At 33.0% G+C, this 20187-nt stretch overlaps 1 protein-coding gene and 1 pseudogene across 3 annotated transcripts in view; one reads left to right on the top strand and one right to left on the bottom strand.

The window, feature by feature from the left end:
* Emc2 (ER membrane protein complex subunit 2) overlaps window positions 1–20187 on the bottom strand; it is a 67500-nt gene that overhangs the window by 34344 nt on the left and 12969 nt on the right. For all 3 annotated transcript variants that reach the window (XM_015486377.2, XM_048802018.1, XM_048802019.1), the window contains exons 5-9: window positions 19738–19795; window positions 4453–4538; window positions 4241–4300; window positions 1151–1232; window positions 64–174 (exon numbers count right to left, since the gene is read on the bottom strand). In XM_015486377.2, coding sequence (XP_015341863.1) covers window positions 64–174; window positions 1151–1232; window positions 4241–4300; window positions 4453–4538; window positions 19738–19795 — 397 coding nt within the window. The remainder of the gene's footprint in view (window positions 1–63; window positions 175–1150; window positions 1233–4240; window positions 4301–4452; window positions 4539–19737; window positions 19796–20187) is intronic.
* LOC125616577 lies at window positions 8400–12002 on the top strand (annotated as a pseudogene).

Below are 20187 nucleotides of genomic sequence, written 5' to 3'. Positions count from 1 at the left end.
TTGTTAAATGGAGTTTAAAAGACAGATTTTGCAAAATAACATTAAGCATGCACCTCAACTCACCATGTAAAGCCCAAATAAAGCTCTCATATTTCTGTTGTTCAGTTTCAATGCCTGTGCAAAATATTTTCTTGAAAGTTCGAGGTTTTCAAGTCCACCCTGGGTATATTTAACCTGTTAAAAATTGCAGTGTGCTGAAACTTGTTTATTTTACTACTTTAAAATATAGCATGCTTCATCATACCATAGGCATTAAGCAATCGAAACAGATATTATGTAAACAAATGCAAGATGTTAAAAGAATTCACCTTACGGTTGTTAAATCTAATCTAACATAACTTCCCCTAAAAAGCTATTCTATTCTATGAACATTAAGATCACTGAGTAGTTTCTAAAACTGCTGGCACAATAAAAAAGCTCAGAAAAATTTCTGCTTGTATTGCCTTGCAAGTGCTACACATCAGTATATTTTCTGTTACTACCATTACAAATCTAGACCTGGATATTGAGTTGCCCTTTTACATTTGTACTCTAATAATTAAGAAAATAATGATCCTTTTGCATTCCTTAATAATGAAGTCCTCTAACCTGATAGCATAAAATTATACTGATATTCTTTTTTTCCACTTTTCTTTTTTAGTTGTAGATAGACACAATACCTTCATTTATTTTTATGCGGTGTTGAGAATCAAGCCCAGTGCCTCACATGCTAGGCAACTGCTCTACCACTGAACCACAACCCTAACCCCTATACACCATTTTTAACCACAGACAGATTAAATACTTCCTTCATCCCAAAACACTGGCCTTAATATGAATTTCCAAAAAATATGAATTTAAAAACCATAATCACTGTAAATTTCAAACTAATTAAATGGTGACAATTGTGACATATAAATTTATATTAGGAAAGAAAATAGTTTAATATACTATATAAAACACAAAGAATTCACCGTTTTAGTTGAAAGTCCAGCATTTCCACTGTAATAGTAAAAATTCAGAATTTCTTATTCCCCCACTCAATATTCATCAGATGGTTTAAATATTTACATATTCACCTCAATGAAAAAAAATATTCTTAGTACCATAACAATACACAAGAGCAAGAAAAATAAAATCACAGAAATTTGTTGTTTCTAAAAACACTTACTTCAGCATACTGCTGACAGTATAAGTGGTTGTGTGGATTAGTCATCATAAGCTCCTCTAAACAAAAGGCTGCTTTTGCATAGCTGAAGAATATCAAGAGGAGAAATTACTTTTGAAAAATCACAAATTTTATCTTAGGTATGCCTTTAAATAATTTCAAAACAATTTAAGACACGTTATTTCCAAAACAATCTAAATGGCTTTATTAATAAAGTACTTATCCTAAATTCATAAATACCAATATAAAAATTTTAATGTATTGAAACAAATGTATGTCTAAATCCTAAAGCAGTCTATGAACAATTTATAGATACTACTTTTTATAGATACTATCATATTATAGTTATCTATATTTATAGACACTATCATGATATTTAAACATTATTAATAACAAAGACTTTAAGACCTTGGATCTACACATAAAATAATTTTTGGAAGTCCACAGATCGTTAACAAAATGTTCAAATAGCTAGCATAAAGAGGAACTACACACTTTATCAAATACTCCGTAATCATTAAAAATCCTTCACAGACATATATTTGCCAACATATTCTATTACAAAGATTCTCATTACTTAAGTTTACTGTCAAATATTAAATTATATTTAAATTATATCTTTTAAACCTATGAATAATAAATTGTTAGTTTTGATATGCCCTCTACTAGTTCAAATCATGTGGTAGTAAAATGAAAATCTTGCTGAAAATTGCCAGAAATGGCTTTGGAAAACAGCTTTAAACCATGTCATCATTATTATTCACTTTAATATATTTTATGTTTAAAACCATGCAACTATTCTTACTATTTAAAAGGAAATACTAAGAAATACACGTATTTTAAATTTATTCTCAGGTGATGACACTATCCAAAAGAAAAAAAACTACCTACAGCTATTTTTTAGCATTTGTTACCAATATGCACAGGTACCTACCTTTGCATTAATGCCTGATATATTTACTTTTTGAAATACAGATACTCTAGCTTCACAAATATTTAACTTATAAAATACTCATTATGTGTTGCACACTAACAGTATTATGAATATTCTATCCTACAAAAATTCTGAAAGCAGATTATCATCACTATACAGCTGAGAACACTGGGGCAGCAGAGATGTAAACTGAATACCAGGCTGTGCTCCTCCAGACAGCTTGCAATCCTAATATGTATTGCCTAGACCCACAATGAAAATCTGTGGTAATAATATTGATGAAGTTGTCAATGGTGACATAAAAAGTGGGTACCAGAGTCAAACCCAAAGGGCCTAACAAACTAATTGCACCCTGCACACTACCAAAGAACTACAGCACTTTAGATTTATGAATTGACAGCATTAATTCCTGAAGCATTAATTCTTGAAACACCAAGGCATTTAGTAAGTGACTGAACAAATGATTTAATAAATGTCAAAACAATATTATGACTATTTAGTATCTACCATTCTAAAAGGAAAAAGGAAAGTTGTCTCTACCTTAAACATCCAATTTATCAGAAGACAGTTTTATTTATATATATATATATATTCTTTAACTAAGATGATGCCAAAAATTTATATTAAGGCTAGGAATAAATTTCTTAGGGACTTGAATGTGTTGAGGACTATGTGTCTGGTTCTGATAGAATATAAAGCAAGATAAAATAGGAAAGGAAGACTGTAATTAACTTAGAATGATAGAATTTCAAGTAATTTTTATCTTGGTCCTTAAGCTATACTGGGTTTTCTAAATTTTCTTCATAGGTTTAAACTTGAAAAGTTAAAAAAAAAAAAAAAAAGATTTCCTTTATTACTTTTAATCATAAAAACTTCAAGCAATACAAAAAAAATTTAAATGACTGTCCCTTGCTATAGAAACAGAATAAAACTAATGTTAATTTTTTTCAATGTACACTAAAAATTCAGTTTGTTATTTAAATACATACTGTACCATAATCATAAGTATGTTTATATATGTGTACATAATATATAACTGAGTATGTTTACATATGTGTACATACAAGCATAGATACATCTCTGTTTTCCTAACTGAAAACAGAGACTTTGACAGCCAGAGTACAGCAGAGAACTAAAGAATGGTTCCTGGAATATGTAAACATTTCATTAAATAACAGCTACTGCTTTTATTTTAGCTCCCACTTTTATTAAAATTATGGAAATAACTACTTGATCCTTTATTTCATATTGTATGTATATGCATGCGCGTGCACGCGCATGTGCACACACACACACACACAGATTTGAGCAAAGGCAAGAGACAAATGTCTTCATGCTATTTTATTTCCTGTTTCAGCTTCTACAAGTATGAGAACAAAGTAAACTATTCATGTACATGCATGAGAATTTGATTCTATTCTCTCAAAAAGAAGGAAAACAAACAATGCAATATACTTCGGATTTAGAAGAACTAAGGGAAAAAAAAAAAAAAAACTACATCTCCAGATGGAAGTTAGGTTAATGCTCTGATATTAGAAAATGTTCACTGAGACTTTGCACTAATCCCCTCACACTGGAATTTCCTCCTGTCACTACAGCAATAAAAAAGCTAACAAAAACATTATATATCCAATAAGCAAGTTCCCTATAGCATTCAACATTCTTGATTATTCTTGGTTTTTAACCCAGGCAACTGAAAGCTTCTTTCGATATTTGGAAGAGTTAATTCTCTAGTGTTAAGGCTAATAAATGCATACAATTGACAAAATTTTTAAACAGCAGGAAGTATTATACTCTTTGTAGGTAAGAACAATTTGAACTCTTAAAAATTCACAATTTTAATTCACCAAAAATAACCTTAGCTTTGAAAATGCAGAACTTTCAAATTCCAAAGACTGCTATCTGTATTTTAAAGAAAATTTTACTGACCACACAAACAAACAAACAAATTAAGCACAACACAAATGACCTCATTTAGAGCTATTCACACATTATAACCAGAAAACTGTTGATACGTTATTTTTAAACTTAATTGGTGATTTATTTTGCTCCTCATTTAAAATGACAGGTGGTTCATACCTTCTTACAAATTCTTTGGAAACCCACTCTAATGATGAAAAACACATAAAATTTTGTTATGAGTGAAATTAACAACTTACTCATGTTCATTGATATAAAGTTCTGCAAGTTCATGCCAGGCTTCTTGGTCTCCAACAAATCTGGTGGGAGAAAATGGGGGAAAAAAGTAAATGTGTAGTTATTCTGTAAATGAACAGCATGGAGGCAAGCAGGAAAATCAAATGCAAATTCCATTTTAATTAAAAAAGATTTATCAGAATAACAAAACACAATCCTCTTGTAAAACACTCACTGTTCCAGATACTCATTCAGCTCCCGAATGGCCTCCACATTTTTCCCCTGGGCTTTTCGAATGGCAATCTTACGCTTTCTGGCAGCCTATGGGTTGACATTAATAAAGGATTAGGCTCTCAGGATTCCCTGGGTTTTTGTAAAGAAGGCAATTTGACTGTGCAAATTATTATCTCAATGCCAGTGAAATTCCATTGTGGAACTACTGCTTAGTGTGAGTTTATAAACATACCCCATGACATCCCACTGGGGAATTCAAGCATTCCTCTAACAATCACATATGCTTTACTTTTGATGCATACAATGTATGCATCAGTTCATCCAAATAAACAGTCATCTAGATTCTGATAATTACAAGCCAGCAGGGAATCCTAATCTTTATCCAACCTAAAGTCCTTTACTCTGTCTCATTCATAAGATCCATATCTTAAGAGGTAGAGGAATAGGGGAGATTAAGGGAAAAATCTCACCATGGCCCCTTGAATGTCATTATACAAATATGGCTTCTGACAATGTTTTCACAATTTTAAGAGAAAAATCTACCTATGAGTCTTTCAAAAGAATAAAACAAGTCTTGACAGAAACATTTTGTAATAAGCATTTAAAACTCACATTAAAATCTTAACAATAAATACAAAAATCAATGCCATTAATCTATACATTCATCAAATATATATTAGATATCTACTTTTTTTAGTCAGGAACTATGCCAGGCAATGAATATATAAAGATTAAAAATGAGATAATCCCTTTCAGAGTCTCATGAGAAAGACACATTATGTAAAAACTTTAATGCAGTAAGTGCAATGATAGAGATATCTAGGGTGTCAAGACGACAAGAAAGAGATAACACAGGCTGTAGCACAGTGGAAGAAGTGTAAAGATAAGAAGCAAAGAGGTTCCCAGAGGTGACACCCATATTGAAAAAGAAAAGGTGAACAGACATTAAGAAAGCAAACAGGAAGTTATATGGTATATCAGGAGAAACATGAGCAAAGGGACAGGAAAAAAATTGATGTGTATAACTAATTCTGAGGTTAAAGTAAAAAGTCAGCAACTGGAGAGCACTATACAAATTATTAAATTGCATTCCCTCAATCTCTATTCAATTCAAATGCTGAAGGATAAACAATAAAATACTCTGATTAGAATTGTTAAGCTTATTAATTATGATACAAGACTTGTTGCTTTATGTAAAATGCACTACAAAAGATACAGACAGAGGTAAAAATCCGAAGTCTCTTTAGAGTAATAGGAGCTAAACCCAGTGGGGTATAGACTGAATGATTTGGGATTGAAGAAGTGAAAGTTAAAAGAGTAGAGAAATCAAGACATTCCCTGACAAGTAAAGCCAAGAAAAATATTTGGAATCATGCTAACAATATTTGAGTAATAAAAATGACATGTTTTATGAATGTATATCCCTGATTATTTGGCTCATGCCAAAGACCTGGAATAATGCCTGCCACATGGTAGGCACATTCAAATATTTTTAGGATAATACCACTATGAAAAACAATAAAAGTGTTATAATAAACATCAAGTTTAGAGAGTCTCAAACTTTAAAGCTCTGAAATTAACTCAAATTTTAAGGCCATTATGATTGGACTTAAAATAAGACCCTTGTTTCAAATCCTATAAATACTGAGGAACATATAATCAAGAAACTGACTTCTTTGGAAAAATATAATGTCTGATTTCACCAATAAAGCATCATTTGAAGCATAATTTACTCCTTTCATTTTCCATGACACTACTTCTTCCATAGGCAATATGGTATAGCAAAAAAAAAAAAAAAAAATCCAGCTTTTAAAAACAAAAAGCCAGGAAGGTGAGTGCATGTGTGTAATCCCAGCATCTTAGGAACCTGAGGCAGGAGGATAACAAGTTCAAGGGTCAGTCTCAGCAACTTAGCTAGACCCTGTCTCAAAATAAAAATTAAGAAGAGTTGTAGATATAGCTATGTGGTTAAGCACCTGTGAGTTCAATCCCCAGTATCTCAAATAAAACAAAACAAAACAAAATGACAAGTAACTTAAACCCACATATCAGCTTTCTTAACTTCTTCAAACCTCAGCATTACCATCTGCATCCAAGTATCAATGTGAAGCAGCTAACACAGTACCAAGCATATAACAGAATTAAGTAAGTATTATCTACAGCTTTTTCAACCTATGGTCTATGTTTAACATTTATGTGTTAAGTCTTACAAAAAAGCCCTAACCATAAGATCTTTAAAGGAAAGGCAAAGACTACTTTAATTATTTATATCTTATCCCAATCCTTACAGGATTTAGAACCAGCTAACATACTATAAAAATGCAGTGAAAACTTGCTGAAAATTTTGTATGCAAATGTAATGAATAAGACACAAAGAATAAATATATATAGCAACAACTAAAAGGGTAGTAAAAACATTGTAATGAATACCATTATACACAATATAAATTTCATGAAGTACCGTGTACAAGGAACACCTAACTTTAACTTATTTTTTCAGTTATTTGACCAGGCACCCTGCTGAACACACACTAATGTTTTACCAGTCTTCTGCAGAATACAGTTTGTAAAGCACCACTCTAGAGTGTTGAAAAGAAAATTAATCTTTCAAAATTACTTTAAAAAAAAAACAACAGTCCTTTTAAGCCAAGTATAGCAGCACAGGCCTGTAATGCTAGCTACTGTGGAGGCTGATACAGGAGAATCATAAGTACAAGGCCAGTGTGAACAACTTATTGAGACCCTGCCTCAAAAGAGATAGATAGATAGATAGATAGATAGATAGATAGACAGATAGATAGATAGATAGATAGATAAATGGGTTGGTTATGTAGGTTAGTGGTAGAGTGCCTCTAGATTCATGCTGCAATATATAAAAAATTAAAAAGTACTTTTTATAAAAATAAAGGTGCACACAACTTCCATTCATCAAAGAGATAGAATAAGGATCTGGAATTTCAGACTCCTAGATTATTCTATGACACATGCTGAAAAAGAAGACTCTATAGTGGTACTAATTAAATAATTTATTAGTATTATTTTGAATTATGTTTTTGTGGAAAAAAGAATATCTTAATTATACAAGAACTAAGTAAAACAAATTTAATATTAAAATTAAATTGAGGGATGGGGTTGTGGCTCAGTGGTAGAGCACTTGTCTGGCACATGTGAGGCACTGGGTTCAATCCTCAGTACCACGTAAAAATAAATAAATTAATTAAATTGACTTTGTAATGGTCAGTTTTAAAAATGAAGTGTTTTGGACATTAAAACCAATCTTTATAACAAATGCTTTAAATTAACATCATTTTCCAGTCAATATTAAGTAAGATTTGCCCTACTGGACTGCACCAGCTGGACTAAATATATGAAATAACTATTTTTCAAGCTACAGGACATCAGGCAATGAAAGACAGTGATCCCTGAGAGGTAGGAAGCAAACCAGGTGAACCCTACTTGTATTGTGCTAGCTTACTATCTTTAGAAATTTTTAAGGCTGCCTGTGCAGGGAGCAGAAAAGCAGATTGAACCTAGTTGAGTTACAGAGTTCAGGGAAGGAAGTGAGTCCAGAAAGCCCAAACACACTAGAGTATATAAGACAGAATACCGGAAAAGCAAAGAAATTACAGAATAAGAACTCTGGCATGCTGCCAAGGGTTTCCCTTGAATACTCAGCTTTGTACTGACTATTGCATACAGGTAAGGAAACTAACCAAAGGAGAAGGAACAGAAAGATTTAGTACAAACAGTAATACTAATAAGTAGACTAAATGTTAAAGTCTTAAATAAACTTCTAGTTTGCATTTCTTTCTTGTACTTTGTTTTCCTGTAACATATAATGATATTCTGAATATCTTGTTTGGCTCAATCTTTGCAAAAGTCAATATATATATTTATAATAAAAACTGTTCTACATTTTATAAATGATTAAAATTTCAGTTGGAAAACATGAAACTTCAAAAAGTACTCATTAGGATACAGAATTAGAAAAGAAAAGCCTCATTTAAGGTATTAAAAGTCTTGCCATTTAATGTATATGTAAAATTTTAAATACAATATATATACAACTAATTGTAACAAAAACACTGATTCAAAAAATTAAGATGAAGCTGGGCATGGTGGCCCACACCTGTAATCTCAGCAACTCAGGAGGCTGAGAAGCAGGAGGATCATGAGTTCAAAGCCAGTCTCAGGAACAGGGAAGCACTAAGCAACTCAGTAAGACTCTGTCTCTAAATAAAGTAGGGCTGGGGATGTGGCTCAGTGGTCAAGTGCCCCTGAGTTCAATCCCCGGTACCTCTCCACCAAAAAAAATTTAAGATGAAAATAGAAACTCACATCTCAGTTTTTGTGTATTCACACACAGAACAGTCCTGGACACTAAAGGAAGTAATGCATAGTAATCAGCTGCAAAAATAAAGGCATTACAATTTTATGGCTGGAATGAACTTGAGGAGTAGGTAGTAACAGTTAAATCTCTTCATTTTACATGGATCAAAACCAAAAACCTAGGCTTACACAGCAAATCCTAGGATTCCTGAATTTGTACACTACTCTTCTCTGCCATAGTTGTTCTATGGACACTTATTATTCAGCCATCCAATTCCTTATCCAGTGTCCTATCCAGAGTCAAGCGATACACATTTCCCTGAAGCCACACAAAATCCTGGATTTTAAATGACCAAGCAACCAGAATAAGGTTCAAAAAAGGCTTCTCTTACCTTCTGGAACTCACCCAGAACATACAAAAAGGGCTCATAAAAAAGACCAATTTCTATCATAACTTCCCTAGTATATATAATATTCTATGAAGAATCATGCTTAGGATACTTGAAAAAAATAAAAACAAAAATTTGAAAAAAATAAAAACATTTTTGTTTTTCATATACTCTCTGAAAAAGGCAAGTACAATCTAAATGACTAAGTTTAAGTATTGCAATTTGTGTATGGGGGACAGGTAGCTGCCATGTTCCATTTCCAATTCATTGCCATTGCTTCTTTTTTCATGATTAAGAACATTAATCATGAATCTAGAATAATTAACTAACTATCCAGAGTTTAATTCTTTTATTCTTTTTAATTTATTTTTATGTGGTGTTGAGGATCGAACCCAGGGACTCGCATATGCTAGGCAAGCACTCTACTGCTGAGCCACAACCCCAGCCCCCAGAGTTTATTTCTTACTAGCTGTATAATCTTGAACAAGGCACTTGAATTTGTTATGATCCTGTTTGCCCATAAAATAAAGTTAATAATATTAGAGAGGACTGTGGTGATAATTAATGAGATGACATATGTAAAGTGCTTAGCTTAGTGAGGGCCCACAGTAAATATTCAAGAAATGTTGCATTCCATCATCACTATCATTACCATCATTATTTTCTTTAATTCTATCAGTCTTCCTTTCAATTATACTCATTTATCACACCTTCTGCTTTGCAGAAAGCTGCAGCTTTACTCTAAGTTGGCTGTAAAGTAGAAAAAAGCCCAGATTAATTATATAAACTATTATTTTATCTGAGCATGTTTTACTTGCACCGAGTTAAAAAAATGAATTAATAAACATTAAATAAGCTATATAATTATTTAACCAATGCTAACAACTCCATTTTTGCCCTCACAAAGATCAGCAGATTTTTAGCCTATACCATTTCAAATAGTTTATCAGTTTCCTTAATCAACATTCTAAATTAATAAGCTGAAGGCATTAAGAAATACAATAACTGCTCTGAAAACCCAATGTTTGATAGTGGAAATCACTCTAGTAAAAGAATACCATGGCACAAACAATTTACAACCATTCAAAAATAAATTAACTGACCAACAACACAGATTCTACTTTTTTTCCTCACTAGGCATAAGTAAAATTCAATGTCTGGCCCCATGGAATTCATATCTTCTAGGTGAACTATGTATAATAACTATAATATTTTTTTAAATTTCAGTATGAATATAAAGGATATTGTGATTTTTGCTGAAATATTAAAAGGGGAGATGGCCACAGGGAGCTACCTCTGAGGATACCCTAGATTTGAACCATTATGCTCCTATAAGAATTTCCCAGTTAAAACCATGTATAATGGTGTTATAGAAAAATAATCAAGAAACTATATAATATTTCAAACCCTTAAAGACAATAAATAATATTCAAGTGTACTACATGTTTTCTCTAATATAACACACAATTGGACTAGCTAGCAATTTTTCCTGAAAGACACATCTTTAAGAAACTAATTACTTGTGAAAAGACAGCCCTTGATTGAAGGGCTAAGGATTGAAGGATTAAGGTCTCCCAGCAAAATAAAATCCAGTACTCCCTACAGTCCAGATTTGAGGACCTGGGAAGAAATGGTTAGCTGGCCAGGCAAAGGAAAAGCACAGTTCCAGATTCTCCTGCCTCCAAGAATATGTGGCATTTTAAAGCACCTTCACTCTTGGCACAGAGGCAGTTATGTCTAATACCAAAATAAGATTTCAAATATCTGATACATCACAATAGGCAATTCACACTTCAGGAAAAAAACCTAAATCCTTCTGAAATATAAAACCAACTAAAAGACAATAATTATAACACTTTCTTTTTGAAGGCATTATTCAACAATTATTCATTGAAGGCCTACCATATGCTAGTTACGTTGGAGGCTAGTGACCTAAGTTTTTCCCCTCAAGAAGCATTCAAACAGTGGGCCACTTCCAGCTTAGTCATGGTAGCTAACTACCAAGCCACCGCACTTGCTGCTGCTAGAGTTTCTGGACAAGTTAGAATCAAGAATTTACAATGTGATAAAGAATGATAAGGAAATTGCTGGTATGCTTCTAGGATTTGATGACTTTTGTAATATGGTACTGGAAGATGTCGCTGAGTTTGAAATTATGCCAGAGGAACAATTACTAAATTAGATCAAATTTACTAAATCAAAATAACAATGCTAGTTCCTGGAGGAGAAGAACCTGAAGTGTGAACAAATTTCCTTGACTTATGCTAGATTCCATTTTGTTTTATAATGGCAACAAAATGGAGTTTTTAAAAAATCATTTAAGGTCAAGATTCTCTAAAGCTAATTTTCCAGTTAAAGGGAAATGCTTTGAAGATGTATAATCATTTTTCTAAGTTAATCATGGTTATCTTGGAAAAAGAAGAAATGAGCTTGTTTTCTGAAGACTAAGAAATAAAGGTGCTTTTGGCTGTTATTTATTACACTATTGTAGTCAGTGAAACAAAGATTATAGTTGTTTTGCCATTTGCTTTTCTGTCATTTTTATATCTGTTTCCATCCTCATTTATATTACCATTTGTTTTTCAAACAATTGTTCCAAACAAAATGATGAATTCTGATTTTGAATCAGTACATTTAAAATACATGAGTTGATTTAAGAATTCAATTTGAACTAAAAAAAAAAAGCAGCAGCATTCAAATGATGGAAAAATCTATATTTTAAAAGCAAGCAAAACCTAATAAAACTGACTGGTTTGGGGGTAATCTAAGGAATACAATTTTACAGATAGTCCTGTTTAATATTTCTTTCTGATGGTCTATTGAATGAAATCTTCACACTTCAGAGCTTATAAAACATATTCACAGCTAATTTTTAATTAATATTTTTATTACAAAACACACTTAATTCATTCCCCTATCCCAATCAATTCCACCTGTTCTAGTCTTAGATCCTCATTATCTCTGGCCTGAAATAAAACAAGCTCCAAATGATTTATCTCTTCTCAAATCCTTCAAATCATCCCACATTGCTGACAAGCTATTCTAAAAATATCTGAAGGTATTTCCTTAATCAAAACTTGACTTCATTTTCCATACTCTGAGAATAAAACCTAAAAATTTGAAGTACAGCATACCAGCTTGTTCTATAGACTCTGTTATTGCACCTCTAACTACTCTGTACAACCAACTCAGAGGTATAAAATACAGTTCTCCTTAGAGACAAATGAATGAGGAATGAAATGGTTAATCACAGATATGAAATTGTATTTGAAAAATGTATACAAGGAAGCACTTTGGAAAGAGAAATACAAACGGTTTCTTAAGCAACATTAAAAGATGTCTGACATTACTCATAATGGAAATAACAACAAGATAACATTTCTAACCAATTAAAATGGCAAGGATTGAAACAAAACAAGCTGATAATATATAAATAGAAAGGTTACAGGCAAATAATCACTCTGGTCCACCATAAAAACTAAGTATAGATTTGTAACTGCTAGAAGAAACCATAGGGTCAACCTCCAGGCACCCATTTTCTTAATAAGACTTGTAAAGCTCAAGAAACGAAATCAATAATCAATAAGTAGATGCCATTAAAGTTTCTGCACAGTAAAGGAAACAAGAATAAAAAAAAAATAAAGAGCCTACAGATGGAAAAAAAAATCTTTGTTAGCTACTCTTCTGACAGAGGATTAATATTCAGAATACACAAAGAACTCAAAAAACACCTAAAAACTGAATAACTCAATCAATAAATGGACAAATGAAACAGACACTCCTCAAAAGAAGAAATGCAAATGGCTAACAAATATATGAAAAAAAAGTTCAATATCATTAGCAATCAGGGAAATGCAAATGAAAACCACACTGAGATTTCACCTTGCCCCAGTTATAATGGCAAGCTTCAAGAGTACAAATAATAACAAATGCTGGCAAGGATGTGGGGAGAAAGGATCACATGTACATTGCTGGTGGGATTGCAAATTAGCACAGCTACTATAGAATCACTGTGGAAACTTCTCAAAAGACTAGAAGTGGAATCATCATATGACCCAGTTAATCCACTCCTTAGTAGGTAACCAAAGAAATGAAATCATACTATAGCAATATGTATATTCCAACGTTTTTAGCAGTGCAATTCACAATAACCAAGTTATGGAATCAGTGTAGGTATCTATTGACAGATGAGTAAAGAAAATGTGGTATGTATATATGCACAATGGAGTTCTACTCAGTCATAAAGAAGAATGATATTATGGTATTTGCTGGTAAGTGAATAGAAATGAAGAACATCATGCTAAGTGAAATAAGCCAGACTCAAAAAGTCAAAGGTTGAGGATTTTCTTTTATATGCAGGAGCTAGAGAGGAAAAAAAAAGTAAGTTTATGAAAGGACAGAGTCATAAAAATACAAGAGAAAACAGCAGGGGAAGAGGATCAAGGAAAAGAGAAAAAGAGGGAAAGGTACCTACTGGAAAATGAAACTGACCAAATTATGCTATATGCATGTATGAAGACAGCACAAAGAATTGGAATTCTTCTTCCTCACAAATATATGAAAAAAAATTTCAACATTCTTATGCATAATCATAAGGCATCAATTTAAAAAAATAAAAAGAAGACTAGAATAGAGAAAGGGGATGAGAGGAGGTAAAGTGGAAGTAATGGGGAATGTAATGGAGCAAATTATGTTATGTGCATGTATGAATATGTCACAACGAATCCCACTATTACGTACTAATAAAATGTGTTCATTATAAATTGAAAATTTAATGTACGGATTTTCTGATCTAGATACACTACATCTAGGGATTCATCCTACAAATGATATTCACTTGTCTGAGAGGATGATATTAGAATCAATCTAAGAGTTCACCAAAGGGGACTTAAAACTATTTTTCATCACAGGGACTACATATCCATGCAATGCAATGCTATACAGTTACTCAAGAGGATGAGGTAAAGGACGTGCTGATATGGCTTGATCTTTAAAAGACATGGTTAAGCAGAGTATGACACTACTTGCATTTCCAACCAATCTCCCTGTCAAAAGATACACACATGCACACACGTGTACACACTCACAAGCATGCACATGCAAACACTTGTCTGTGCAAGAAATAAAAAAGAATCTCAATACCAAAAAAAACCTGTCAGTATCTGCTTACCTAAAGGAAGGAGTATTGAGCTCAGAGGTAGAAAAACTAACTTAGGTTTTTGCATTTTTTATTTTGTTGTTATATATAATTTTAACATAAGTATGCATTACTTAACAAAAGAATATTTTACAACTTTAAAGAAATAGGCAGGTGTCCCATTTCATCACCTCAAAATAAAAATTTGAAAACTTCCACTCTAAATCATCTTAAGAAATTTTTCCAACCCTAAGGGGGCTCTGTATTTTAATGTTAAAGCTTACTCAGGTCATTCACTTGGATCTGATGAGGCATACTCATTCTTCAAGGTCTATAAGGCTCAAACCTTATGCAGTAAGTCACCAAAAATCAGAATTTAAGATATTTACATATAAGTCCACAATGTGTTCATTACATCATGCTGATTCCCTAAAAGCATGAGCAAGATGCTATCTAATATATTCTTCTGTTTCCAGCACCAAGCATATTGCAAACACTCAACAAATGTTTCTGAAAGAATAATAAGGTGTGGGAGGGCTCAAGATTGCAGAATAGATAGACTCAGCCTTAGTTTGGTTCTTCAAACACAACTGCTTGTGGAGGTGGATAACTTGGGTGAGTACTGGAAATTGCACAGACAATGAAACTAAGTGAACTCCAGAGAATAAGGAGAATGATGAAGCAAGAGAAGCAAGATACCCCAGTGGTGGGGGAAAGGGAAACTTCCCTCCAAGGAAGTAAAGGTAAAAGAGAAAGTGTCACAGTGTGACTCAGAAAGTTGAACACTGAAGACAAACAGCTTAAATAAACAGGTGATCTGGAGTCTGCAAAACAAGCTGGCTTTAGAGAAGAAATTCACTGTATCTCTCAATAAATTCTCGGATCCTACTGTCAAGACACTAAACTCTCTGGGGATCATAAAACTGAGAATAATCATACTTCAGGGTTCCTGTGGATATCTTCTTGCATTTAGTGGCTGGGCAGTGGCTACACGAGACAGTTGTGGCTTAGATAAGTGTTTCTGACTTAATCCAAGCATCAATGGCTATGACATGAAAGGGAGTGGAAGGCACAGCAAGCAGATCAGCAATGCTGTCCTCTGTGATGCAGAGCAATATCAGTTGCATGTAGCTTCAAGCAGAAGTCAGGTCTAAAGGCTCAGGGATAAAATCTAGTCAATAACTTGGTCCCTGCATAACCTCTCCAGCCCAGAGCTCCAAGTTTCAATTCTTCTTCCTTCTTCCCATCCCTTTGAATCATTCCAGGGATCCAAATATGGCTTTGACATTCACCATGCCCCAGGGTACATAGACTAAAAACCTCCTGAGAGAATATACTCCAGGTGTCATACACACTCTGCCCAAAATTGGTCAGCCAGAAGATTTTGCTGCAGCTCTGACATTTGCCATGTACCCAGTTCTGCATGAACCCTAACAAACACTTTTACTAAAAGAAAAGAGGTATACAGGCTCCCAACTGTTGCCCTATCCCCAGAGACGCATAGATAGAGGGAGGTTGAGATCTGGTTCTTGGGCAAATACCCCACAGTAGCAGCAGAAAGAGAAAACACAATAGTTGATTACATCACATCTATGTGAATCCTCTACATCAATCACAGCTGCACCTGGTCAGAGTGCACAGGGCTCATAAGCCTCAAGTGAGTGCAACAGAGGGGGAGCTGTGTGATTCCAGCTGGCCCTCCCTGTGAAGCACTTAGATCTGTACCAGTCTCTGATCAGAGAACAAGAGCCCTTCAATGTACCTAGAACACCAAGAATAAGAATCACTTTCAAATAATAGAGTTATTATGAATAGTGCTTTGGGAGCTAATGCCTCCATAATAGGAGTAACCACACAGAGGCATATCTTACATTCTCTGCCACCTATACCATATGTGCCTAAAGTACTGGAGTATCCCCACCCTAACATGTCTTGCAGAGACAATGGGTCTTTCTAATCCTGTTATGGTACACTCTGTGCCCAAAACCACAAATTGTAACCAAAAAAGTTATAGGGAGATTACTATGGAGTCAAATTGGAAATAAACTCAATATTACACAACAAATCAAAACTCTAAGTCACATTAGCAGAAGAAAGGCACTTACTGTGAAGGCTATCACATGAAAGTGGATGAAATTCATTAGAACAGATGCTCAAATCTCAATACAGAAACACAGAAATATGAAAAAACAAGGTAATATGTCACTTCTCAAAGTTCTTCACAGTAAAAGATTTCAAAGATATTGAAGTGGGTAAATGCCAAAGTAGTCATAAAAATCATTTTTAAAAGCTCAATGAAATCCAAGAGAAAACAGTTGAATGAATTAAAAAAAAATTCAGGATATGAATTCAATAAAGAGATTGAGATTTTATAAAAGAACCAAATAAAAATCAAAAGCTCAATACACAGGAAAAAACTCAGTTAAAAGCCTCAACAACAGAATAATCAAATAGAAGAAAAAGTATTAAAGCTTAAGAACAACTGTCAAAATATTACAGTAAGACAGCAAGACAAAAAGACAACATACAAGGTCTCTGGGTATTATGACTTGGATATGGAATGTTCCCTTAAGGCTGATGTGTTGAAAGCTTGGTCCCCAGTGCAGTTATGTTTGGAAGTCAGACTTTTGGGAAATATTTGGATTATGAAGGCTCAGACTTCATCAGAGGACAAATAATTTGATAGTATTTATTGGGAGATGGTAGAAATGGTAGAAGGTGGGACCTAGTTGAATCAGTAGTCCTTGGAGACATGCCACTGAGATTATCTCATGTCCTTGCCACTCAGCTTCCTGGCTGTGATGCCACTAGTGACTATATCTTGATACTTGATATCTTGTCCCTAACCCCTTTTTGTGCATGTGCACTTGCTATTCGTCCCTGCAGTTTCCTGGAAGCTCTGCTCTACCATGCCTTTCCTCCATGATGTTCTACCTCAACTTAGGCCCAAAACAACGGAGTCAGCCAATCATGAACTGAAACTTCTGAAACTGAGTCAAAAAAAAAAAAAAAAATCTTTGCTCCTTTAAGTTGTTATGTCTGGTATTTTGGTCACAGGGATGAAAAGCTGACTAACACACTAGGACACCATTAGAAGATCAATCATATAATTTGCATACCAGAAGGTGAAAACTACATTAGAGAGAACAGACAACATATACAGTTATAGAATAGCAGAAAACTTCCCAAATATTGGGGAAAATATACAGGTACAGGAGGCATTTATATCCCTAAATAGACATGGCCAAAAAGAACCTCTACACAACATGGTTATAATGCCAAAAGTACAAAATAAAGAAGAATACAAAAAGATGCAAGAGAGAAGCACCACGTCACGAAGGTAAACAAATCAACATAACAGCATATTTCTCAGTAGAAATATTAAAGGCCAGAAGGGCACAGGACAATATATTTCAAATCCTGGAAGAATAAAACTGCTAACCAAGATTACTACTCCCAGCAAGGTTATACCTCAGAATTGAGGAAGAAATAAAATTTTTTAAAGGTAACACAGATTAAGGGTGGGGGGAAAGTGGAATTCATGACCTCTAGACCAGTACTGCAGTAGATGTTTAAGGGAATTCTATACTCAGAAGAAGAAAGATAAAACAAAATCATGAGAGGATGTAAAAGAATAAATCTCATTAGACTATACAAGAAGATGTGCAAATGAGAAATAGAAAAGTGACATTATCAATACAATAAACCAAAATAAATTAATAATAAGTATCGAAATTAAAAAAAAAAAAAAGCCTTCAAATAAAGAAAAGCTCAAGACTGGATGGATATGCTGCTGAATTTTACCAGACTTTAAAAGAACCAATACTAACCAAGATGGCAAGCTAATAAGACAGTTAAGATTAGAAAATGATTCAAAAACTTTCCTATTCTACTTTTTTTTTGAGTACCAAGTATTGAACTCAGGGGCACCCAAAAACTAAGCCACATATCGAGCCCTATTTTGTATTTTATTTAGAGACCTGAGTTGCTTAGTGCCTTGCAGTTGCTGAGGCTGGCTTTGAACTTGTGATCCTCTTGCCTCAGCCTCCCAAGTCACTGGAGTCACAGGCCTATGCCAAGGCGCCTGGCCAATTTTACTTTTTATTAGTATCTTGATAAACCAACAGAAACTATCTCTTACTTTTGTATTTTATAACAGTTAAGCCTGTGGTTATCAGAACACCTTTCTATATTTAAGAATCATAACAAAATAATAAAACCTTTCTATTCAAATATTTACAAAAACAAAAACTCAAAAAAAAAAAAAAAAAAAAAACAAAAAACCCTAGAAGTTTCCATAGAAAAATCTCCCTAAGGTGAGATAACAACAAAAGTAGGAGTCTTTATTACTTCAACTACTATAATATAAAATAGCAAATTAATACAGAATATCAAAAGGAGTAAGAAGAGATGAGGATTTATAACCAATGACTGGGAAAAACATACTCTAAAAACTAATATTTGAATACTAAATAATTTCCCATGTTAGTATAGTTTCTTTAAAATGAATCAAGTAATTGTTCAATTATTAAACATTTTTGTATCTTAAGATCTACAATCATATTACATGATTTTTAAAAATGTCTAACTTTAAAGAAATGCTTGCCAAGTAAGTAAAAACTTTCAAGAACCTATATTATGTATTAATGTAACCATTTTTCCTTCTATAAAAGGAAAAGACTTAATCTGATTTTTGTCCAAAAATTGTGAAAATATCCTTTCAGCAGGCACATGTATACATGGAAATAATGACACAAAACATTAAAATGAGTGATATATATCTAAAGTCTTTCAGTATCTTTTCATTTAGTAAAATCTTTTAGTAGAATCTTAGTAAAATCATTAGTAAAATCATTTAGTAGAATCTTCTATTAAAGTTTTGCCAATATGTTAACCTAAAGTGTTGTCAACTTAAAAAAAAAAAATTCACTAGGGAATTATTTTTTAAACAAATACTATAATATACATACATATATACTATATATGTATGTATGTTTATGTTCACAGATTGTTTTCCTTATTCATGTGTAAGGTAGATTAAAAAATAATACCCTACATTCTTTATACTAAATCACTGAATGACTTCTTTCATTGTCCAATAAGACAACTAAAACATATTGACACAAACTAGGAAAGTTAGTATTTTATAAGCTTCAAAATATCACAAAAACATTAAGATCTGCTGGGTTTTTATTCAAGTACAAGCCTGCTCTTTCCTAATTTCAACTAACTTCTTTCCTAAAAAGACATCTTCTAGAAATTGAATTTTACTGGAGACTATTAAATCTATTAAAAGATGGTCCATTATAAACTATTTAAAATAGAAACATAAAACCTGGTTCCTTATGTATGCTTCCATTATTTTGTCAATGAATTAGTTTTATCTTTTAAATTAACTTTAGATCATCCTCAGGACAATTTGCCAACTTACAGTGTTAGTTGGGTCTTCTTGTAAAATTCGATCATATAGCTGTACAGCATCATCATATCTATTTAAAAAGAAAAAGGAAAACCGAGAGTCATTGTCTTTAAAATGCAGTGATAATAGTAAATACAGAAAAAGATTTAACTGGCAGGGCTTCAACTGCATTCATAATTGATGTCCAAGTCTTCTCATCTGCATTTAAAAGGGAAAGTTTACTACAGTCTAAGTTTTTAAATAAAAACACACTGTATATAAAATACTTACCAGAAAACTTCAAAAAACACTGATTGAATTTGGTCTGAATACAAAGGTAAAAACTAGCAGCACTGTTTGAAGAGATAGAGCAAGCATCAGAACCAAACCTGGGACATGGCAGAAATGTTAATGTTAATAAATAATACACAGTACAAACACCTATGTCCAAATTAATGGTTCTAATGGGAAAAGGGGACAAGA

This window comes from Marmota marmota, unplaced genomic scaffold, assembly GCF_001458135.2.
Source record: "Marmota marmota marmota unplaced genomic scaffold, marMar, whole genome shotgun sequence".
Classification (NCBI taxonomy): Eukaryota; Metazoa; Chordata; class Mammalia; order Rodentia; family Sciuridae; genus Marmota; species Marmota marmota.
This window is presented reverse-complemented; position numbering and strand designations above follow the sequence as displayed.